The 9,015-nt window shown below is 40.7% G+C and overlaps 1 protein-coding gene across 1 annotated transcript; it reads left to right on the top strand.

Annotated features, from left to right (window-relative positions):
• Positions 1–232: 232 nt before the first annotated feature.
• Positions 233–8,720, top strand: Zfand5 (zinc finger AN1-type containing 5). The gene is made up of 6 exons (XM_029472563.2): positions 233–687; positions 4,366–4,525; positions 4,907–5,018; positions 5,590–5,693; positions 7,586–7,711; positions 8,377–8,720. Exons 2-6 carry the CDS (start codon positions 4,375–4,377, stop codon positions 8,523–8,525), a joined length of 642 nt encoding a protein of 213 aa, XP_029328423.1. The 5' UTR covers positions 233–687; positions 4,366–4,374; the 3' UTR covers positions 8,526–8,720.
• Positions 8,721–9,015: the final 295 nt, after the last annotated feature.

Here is a 9,015-nt window from a genome sequence, read left to right as displayed (position 1 = left end):
CCACCCAGGGCCCCGCGGGCCGGAGGGTGACTGGGCGACGGTGACCGCAGCCTCCGGACTCGCCCCGCCCCCAAGCGCGGCCCCGCCCCCGGGTAGTGCCTGTAGGTCAGGGGCGGGGCCTCGTCCCGCGACGTCATCGCGCCGCGGGCGTGCCGACCGGGTTTTCGCTGACGCACAGGCCCCGCCCCCGCCGCCCTTTCCCTCAGATCCCGAGCGCCGGTCTGAGCCAGAGCGTCAGTCGTCGGGATCGCGGAGCGGTGTGCATCTGGTCGGGCGTCCGCTCGCTGCCCGGAGTCGCGCAGCGTCCCTGGCGAACGCGGAAGCCCGAAGAGCAACGTCCTCGGGCCCCGTCGGCGCTCAGGCCTCTCCGCGCGCCTCCTCACTCGGCCGGGACGTCGCTGTGGAGGCGTGAGGCGCCGGCGGCCGGGCGCCTGGAGCGGCGCTAGCCCCGCGGCCTGCGGTTCTTCTCCTCCCCCGCCGCCCTCCCACCCGAGCTGCGGCGGGGCTCGGCCGCCTCGGCGCTTCTGCACGAACAAAGGAGGCCTCCGCGGCGCCAGCGCAGCTCCGCCTGCGCTCCGCTCCGCTCCGGCCCGCGGCGGCCGCTAGCCAGCCCTTCCCGGAGGCCTCAGCCCGGCCCACCGCCCGGCGTCGCGCGCCAGCTCGCTAGTGCATCCGGGCCCCCGCAGGGTAAGTGGCGCGAGCCGGGACGGCGCGGGGGCGGGAGCACGCCCGATCGGCGAGCACAAAGACGGGCCCGGCCGGGCCAACGGGCTGGACGGGACAATACCCGGGGTGCCGGGTGCCGGCCGGCCGGCCGACCGACAGGACAGACAATGGCTGAGGCGGCTACTGCCGCGCCCGGCTCCCTGCACAGCCGAGTTGTTCCGGCGAGCGACCGTCGAGTGCATGACTCAGTGGTTTTTGGAGCAGGCCCTACCGGGCTTCCCGGAGCGCGGCCTGCGCTGCGAGGGGGGTGGGGGGCCTCTGGGTCCCGAACTCGGTCGAAATCGCTGGAACCGGGACTCGCGGCTCTTCTCCCGGAGGGTTTTTAGTTTTTTCCAATGCGGTTAAGCTTCTCCCTCAAAATCCTTTTCATGGAAGCAAGTCGAGCGCCTCTCCCTTTGTTTCTTTCCTACGTGAACATTTGTGAAGTTGACATTTTGCTTGCTTTCCGTGCACTCCGTGTAGTTGTATTCTGAGGGAAGGTATTATAAGTTATCTTGTCGATTGGAGCTGCCTAAGAATATTACCTGAGATAATTAGAAGAAAATAATATATAGGTCAGAGCCTCCTTTCTTAAAATCGGTATTTAGTAATCAAGGGAATAGTAAGATAGAAATTAATTTTATCTTCTCATTTTGATTTTTTAGGTGAGATTTCATTATTTAACTGCTGAAAATATTTCACTTTTACATTTCAAGTTTGTTTTTGAAGTGTCTCGCCCCAAATGAGGGATTTCTTTTAGTTCTAAATTGTTTTGTGGCTGGAACCGGTATTAAGTATGGAAAGAAGCTCTTAAAAAAACAAACTTATTTGACTGTTTGGCAGAGGTGTCTGAAGCCTGGAGACTAAGGACTTGCACAAGGTCAGGCTTAGTAGCACATTAGAGTTTAGAATTCCGGTCTGACCTCGAGGTTAGGGAGTGATCTTGCCATTTTGAACCGTGGTATGCACCTGAAACAGCTATCCCATACTTTAAAAGAAAACTTCATTCATTTCAGATTTTGAGTTGGAAAATCATTTTTAGTCCAGTGAGGTTTGTTTTAAGCTATGAGCTAAGAAAGGAAAAGCGTGAACTTAAACAAAACAAACAGAACATTCTAGCTATTCGGGGAAGGGATTATGGATGACAAAGTTTTTAACAACTTGTTTTGTGTGCCGCCCCCCACCCCCGCCCCAGCCCCAATGTAAGGGCAATACAGTATATCTAAAGTAACAAAAACCCTATAGTTGTCATTAAACGTAAAGAGTATTTGTGCTTCCATTCTTTCTCCTACTTATTGTGCCTACTTACTCTCCCCTTGCCCCACTTTTAATAATCACATTTTACTTTATGATTTATTCTGCTTGGGTATTGTGGATTGAAGGTGAGGCTGTTCTCTGATCCTGCATTAGAAAAACTTGGAGGCATTAATTGCATTTTGTTATGTGAGATCTGTGAATGCTGCATCGTTAGTTCTTGGGGTTGTGTAGGAGTTGGCAGGCTCTGAGATATAAATAGAAGCTGATTTCAGAGGCCCCTGTTGACTAGGCTTTATGTGAGAGCCTCCATCCAGCTCAGCTTGTCACATTGCAGCCTTGTGACAGGCTGAAGCGCCCTCCCATGTGATCTAAGCTTCAGAGGAGTATTAAAGCAAGCTGTGCACATGTGATGGCATTTAAAATCTGACTTACTAGAAGGGTGAAAAACTATTGTCTTAGTTCTTGGTATTTCTGTGTCTCTGCCTAAGATTTGAGTTGTTTTCTTAAGATCCTTATCTATGTGGGAGGAGGCCTTGGGTGGGATATTCTTCATTACCATAAGAAAAGTGCTTTCTTATTAATAACTAAGGAGAGTTGATGTGATCTGTTTGTTGGTCTCTGGCGGGTGTCCTTGGAAGTAGTCTAGTAAGTGAGATCAGCATAGTTTCTCCTGCAGGCTGATGAAAGCCCAACTTTTTGCATAGGGTAAAGATCAGTACACTGCCTGGTGAAAATGAAGATACATAATTTATTATTTGAATCATTTTTTCGGTGCTTATGTTACACTCAGCATTTTAAAACCTCAGCTAAAAGTGTTTATTAAACTGCACAAGTAATCTTGAAATATTTACACTGTCCTGCTCTGAAATGAGTCAGCTAAATTCCACTCACTATTTAAAGAGACAGTGTCAACTAAATTACTACTATTGTTCTAAACTGTGGCTTTTAATCACTGCATACAAGCTTGATTTGCTCAAAATAAGGTGCCCTTGTGCTGGGGAGGGAGGAAAGGTTGCTGTCCTTTAACTATTCAAGACCGGCTACTCACTGTCAGGATTCTGTCCTGGTCAAATTGATTATTTCCCTTCCTTCATTTTTTAATTTTGGTAAAGAGTTAATTAGGTGTTTCATACTGTGTAATATTTGGGGAAAATGGGTGACCACAATTTCCTTTTAACCAAATACTGTTATATTTTTTACAAAATTTTTCAAAGATAAATTTTCCTAATGTGTATTTTTCTCTTATACAGTGGGAAACTTAGTAAATTTAGCTCATTTTTATGCTAATGTAAACAACTTTGGAAAAGTCAAGGTATAGTTGCTATTTTAAGTTTTCTGGTAGCCTAACATTAAAATTAATAATGACTAAAAATTGTTTTTATATTACTTTACTACATTAAGTTTTGGCTTAGAAAAATTGGGGGCTTTGACAGAAAAAAAAGTACTTTTAAAAGTTAATAGACACTGGAAAAATTTGGGGCTGATAATTTTCAAGTTTCTAGATGAGGTTACAGGTGGAAGTATTACTTGATGGGGCCCAACCAAGTATGTCTTTTAAGAAAGGTTCTGGGTGTAGTCTTTAAAAAGTTGTAGGTGGGCCATAAAGATGGCTCAGCTATAAGAGTGCTTGATTTTTGTAAGAAGGACATAGGTTTAGTTTCCAGCACTCACTCACTTGATTGCTCACAAAGCTGTTAACTGGAGCTCCCTCCAGTTGCTGGGAGTTGAGCACCAGGGATATATGTGCACATACATACATACATACATAAAAGGCAGATATTTACACTATAAAATTATCTTTACTTAATCCTAGCACTTGGGAGACAGGCAGGTGGATTTCTGAGTTTGAGGCCAGCCTGGTCTACAAAGTGAGTTCCAGGACAACCACCAGGCTACACAGAGAAACCCTGTCTAAAAAAAAAAAAAGTTGTAGGGCTAAAACCAGAGTATTCAGCCACCTTGAACTAATAAATATCAAAAGGTGATTAGCTGGATTATTGTTGGGTTTTTTTTCTCCCTATTTTATGTTTAGCCCATTGAAGTAACCACTATTTGAATGGTTAGCCTGTAGAACTAGAACAGAAAGTAAAAAATGACAGGTTTCTAAAATTGATTCAGACAACCTGGATAACTGGCAAGCTGACATTCTCAGAAACTAAAATTAAATAGTAGCAAGATAAAATCAATCATACACTTTAGTGTTTAATGGTATAATTTCTTTTTGGTCCTCACAGTTCATTAACTCTCACTGTTTTAAAGTCAATAAGATATCTGCTTAATTAACACAATTTTGGTTTTTGTTAGTAACAGATTTGGTGTTTAGAAATAGTAAAGATATAGTGGTGATGGTATTTAAATTTATTTTTGTGACATGCTAATTTCTGAAATTCTTTTTGTTTATAGAAGAAAAATATGGCTCAGGAGACTAACCAGACCCCAGGGCCCATGCTGTGTAGTACAGGATGTGGCTTTTATGGGAATCCTAGGACAAATGGAATGTGCTCTGTTTGCTACAAAGAACATCTTCAGAGACAGCAGAATAGTGGCAGAATGAGCCCAATGGGTAAGTTGTTTCCAAGAAAAAACACTTGAACTGGTGGAGAGAAAAATCTAAGAATCAAGAGAAAACTCAAGGAGAGAATGCCTGACTGACAAGAACTTAACTAAGACAACAGCCCAAGTGCTTGGCGTGACTACTTCAGGAACAAATGACTGTTCTGCAGACTTCTTATAACATTCTTAGTTTTCTTTTTTGAAGTTTTGTTTTATACATGTGTTCTTTGGGATGTGACTTTTTTTTGTCTGAATGTCAAGTATAGGATTGCAGTGCAGTGAAGGTGCTTAGATCGCTAAATTAAATGCAAGTATTAATGCTTACTAAATCTTTACTAAGTGGGGTTTTTTAGTGCTCATTTGTTTCTTACAGAGTTCTCTTTTTAAATAGGGACAGCTAGTGGTTCCAACAGTCCTACCTCAGATTCTGCATCTGTACAGAGAGCAGATGCTAGTTTAAACAACTGTGAAGGTGCTGCTGGCAGCACATCTGAAAAATCAAGGTAAGAGTGAACGTTTCTGAGTTTCTCTAAGAGAAAATCAAGCTGTCTTTGCTATACACATAATAATCAAGGTGGTTGTATCAGGTGGCCTTGGCTTTGTCTACTTTGAGTACTGAAGGATTCCATCATCTATGGATCATTGAGTAAAGGTGTATATCACTACATACTCCATAAACCCTGCAAGGCCACTGTTAAAAATGTTGTGTTCTCATTTCTTTGAAATTGAGGGTTAGGGATTGAAAGAGTAAGACTTGCAGTGCCTCACAAAGTGTGTTTCAACACAGCTGCTCCTTTTGTCCTTAAATTATAGGCACAGTTAAAACACTTTCTAGATATACAGTGTGATACTATACAAATATGCAGCCATGAGTTGAAGAGCCATTTATCAAATTACTTTCTTTATTCTTACTCATTTATGCTGAGCAACCAATATCTTTCCAAATTTAAGTTAATCTGGTGCCATTTGATCATGTTGGAAATAACACATAATTTAAAGTTGAATTGACAACTTATCTCAAAAAATAGTACCCTTAACATCTTTAAAAATAATTGTTTGCTTGAACTCAAATAGAAATGTGCCTGTGGCTGCCTTGCCTGTAACTCAACAAATGACAGAAATGAGCATTTCAAGAGAGGACAAAATAACTACCCCGAAAACAGAGGTGTCAGAGCCAGGTATGCTTTTTAAGTTTAATACTAGTTCAGTTCTGAATTTTTTGCACTATGAGAAAGAATTGAGTTGGTGATGGGATTCTCTCCTTTCCATTGAAGGACCACAGGGAGAGCTATAAAGTATAGGCCAAGCAAATAAATAATATCAAAAATATAAATTAGTATTTTCACCCTGTTCTGCTCATCCCTTCATTACCCTCACTCTTAAAAACAAATCAAGTAGTCTGGAAACTGTGGAAAGAACTTAATGACTTTAAAATTCAAGACCATAGGGAGTTTTATAGTAACTTTAGTCTCAGCCCTGTCAGTGTTGTGGTAAAGAGAAAGAGCATACTGAATGCTGAGAGTTGTAAGAGTGTGGGACCCTTATTACCTGTGCTGTGAAACTTTAAAGGTATGGAAGGGTTTTTTTTTTGTTGTTGTTGTTTTCAGTGAGCAATAGCTTTGGAGCTATTTTTATAGCACAACCAGAGGTTCCCTAATGTTACAAGAAGACTGAATTGTTCTTTGTTCACATGACTTACTCAAATCAGTTTTGTTTTGTTTTTGGTAGAGAAGAGACAGTGAAGTGGAAAATCATTGTGGGGGAAAAATGTTGGGGGTATTTTAGTCTGTCTTGAAAACTTAATGATATGCCAGTTTTCTCCCTTACTGTATCAGTTTCATCAAGTCAGATTATTTGGTCGTAAAATGGAAGGTGAATCTGTATTTAAAATGAGTTCTACTTTGGAAAAACTGACCAAATTTTGTTTTACACATATACACAAATTACTTGGAAGTAGATCAGCTAATAATCTGATTTTTGTTACTTGATATAAATCTGTGATTTCCTATTTGTCTTCCTCTTATTTTTCTATCCTCTCCTTCCTTTGTATGTCCGAGGAGCTTATGAATGTTTTAGGTGTGGGCAAAGAAATGGCTAACGTACAACATTCTCAAGTACTCTCATACATTAAGGAAAATTGTGTTAATGTATCATAGTAGCTTGAGAAAGTAGGTGGAATATTTTCCTTGGTCTGCCACAAGGCTCTTGATCCCATTTATGTATTGCTAATTGAGAAGGTGACATTAACGCAATCTGCTTGTCCTAGAAATTTGATGATACTGAGAGCATTGAAATTGGCATATTATTTAGGCAATGGTTTTAGGATTGTATGTGCCTAAATGTGCTATTCTTAGTGTTTGGATTAATCTTAAGGATTTACAGTTTACAGTTAGGTTTAATATAAGTACTCACAGTTAAGTTTATACGTAAATACAGTTAGGTTTTATACAAGTATAAGCTTTTTTTTTTTTTTTTTTTTTTTGGTCTTCTGGAGAACTAGTAGGATGAGGCTTTAATATAGCAGTCTGCAGTTTTTCATTGTGACCACAAATCCTATTAGAAATTGCCAAAAGGATTTTTTTAAAGTTGCATGGTGGTGGCTTTTTATATGTCTCTTTCTTAGTCAAAGTGAAAAAGTAAGTTAGGTCTTCAAAAAAATTCCTGTTCTGAAGCCCAGTTTGGTGGTGATCTGTAATCCTAGCACACTTATGTATTAGGCAGAATGGTAGCCTCCAGTTCAAGGACAGCCTGGCCTAGACAAGACTATGTGTCAAAATAATAGAAACAAATCCTTTCTGTCTGAAAATTCTTCAGTAGTTTAAAATGAATACTTCACAAACATATCCATTATGTTTGATAGTATTTGTTTAAACTTTTAGAAAGTGGCTGGCTGCTTGTTTGAAGGGATTTCTTAATGATTGTTTGCTAGAAGTATAGACTAGTATATTATTTGTCAGAAAATACATTTAAGAGAGGTTAGCTGTTTCTCTTAAATATTACTACTCTTTTAACTTTAATTATCAGCTGGTGATTTCCAGACAAATTTCTAATTTATAACTTTATCTTTCAGTTGTCACTCAGCCCAGTCCATCAGTTTCTCAGCCCAGTTCTTCTCAAAGTGAAGAAAAAGCTCCTGAGTTGCCCAAACCAAAGAAGAACAGATGTTTTATGTGTAGAAAGAAAGTTGGCCTTACAGGTATTAACACAATTCATATCTTAAAAGAGTCATTACAAAAGGAACTATTTGGCTTTACACATTAAAAAAACAATATTCTAAAATTTCCAGAAAGGATTGGCTAATGGGTTAAGAAGTTAGATTTAATTTCCATCCACTTTAACTGTTGGCCTAGTTACATAATTATCATTAACACCCACCACCACCCCACACAACCCAGGCCTTCTGAATTATTTTTCTTACTTGGACTCTCCCTTTTGATGCCTTCCTTTGATACGGAGTGAATAGGTAGCTGAGCTAGCAGCAGTGAACACCTACTTGGAACCAGGAATGAAATGGTCTAGGTGTTTACACAGAAGTTTGTGGTTGGTTAGGTAGTTTTCACTTGAGATGCTCCTGTGTGGTGTGATAAGGCTGCATGTTGAATTCAAGTCATCCACAATTCGAGGCCAGCCTGGTCTGCAGAGTGAGTTCCAGGACAGCCAGAGCTATACAGAAAAACCTGTCTCAAAAAACAAAAACAAAAACAAAAAAAAAAGAATTCTATCCTATTGTCAGGAACTGTTTTTCATAAAGTATTGAAAGTCAGTTTCTTTTCTATACAGTGACTTGACTGCTTTCCCCTTCCCAACACCCCCCAACCCTAATTACTACAAGTTGCCAAGTAATTCCTTTTGTCTGTGCAGGGTTTGACTGCCGATGTGGAAATTTGTTTTGTGGACTTCACCGTTACTCTGACAAGCACAACTGTCCATATGATTACAAAGCAGAAGCTGCAGCAAAAATCAGAAAAGAAAATCCAGTTGTTGTGGCTGAAAAAATCCAGAGAATATAAAATTACTACATGTGAAGAGACTGAAACTTTGTTTTTATTTTAATATATCGTAGGAAAACATTAAAGAGCAGATGCATGGCCATTTTCCTTTGATGTTCTCCAGAGTTTTGCTTTATACTTGTCTGTCATATAATTGATCTTTTAGGATGTTTGGGTGTTTGTTACAGGCAGATTGGATAGATACAGCCCTACAAATGTATATGCCCTCCCCTCAGTAAAATTGGACAAAAATATGCACAACAAATTGAAATACACATAAACTAGGAACAAAATTTAGTTCCATGTGCCAAACTAAATGAATGAAATCTCTGCATGTTTGCAGCATATCTGCCTTTTGGGAATGTAATCAAGGTATAATCTTTGGCTAGTGTTATGTGCCTGTACTTTAAAAAAAAAAAAATGGTACACCAGAAAAGGACTGGCAGTCTACTACCATAGTCAAACTTCACCTTAATTTCGACATGACTTTTGGAAGCAGGAAGAAAGCTAC

Source organism: Mus caroli, unplaced genomic scaffold (assembly GCF_978045245.1).
Source record: "Mus caroli unplaced genomic scaffold, Mus_caroli_1 scaffold_20, whole genome shotgun sequence".
NCBI classification, from domain to species: Eukaryota; Metazoa; Chordata; class Mammalia; order Rodentia; family Muridae; genus Mus; species Mus caroli.
The sequence above is the reverse complement of the archived record's forward strand: the minus strand, read 5'-3'. Positions and strand labels throughout refer to the sequence as shown.

Coding starts and splice junctions, on each gene's coding strand:
- Zfand5 (XM_029472563.2), top strand. CDS start 4,375: ATGGCTCAGGAGACTAACCAGACCCCAGGGCCCATGCTGTGTAGTACA. Junction 5,019..5,589: donor AGCACATCTGAAAAATCAAG/GTAAGAGTGAAC, acceptor GAACTCAAATAG/AAATGTGCCTGTGGCTGCCT. Junction 7,712..8,376: donor AAAGAAAGTTGGCCTTACAG/GTATTAACACAA, acceptor TTGTCTGTGCAG/GGTTTGACTGCCGATGTGGA.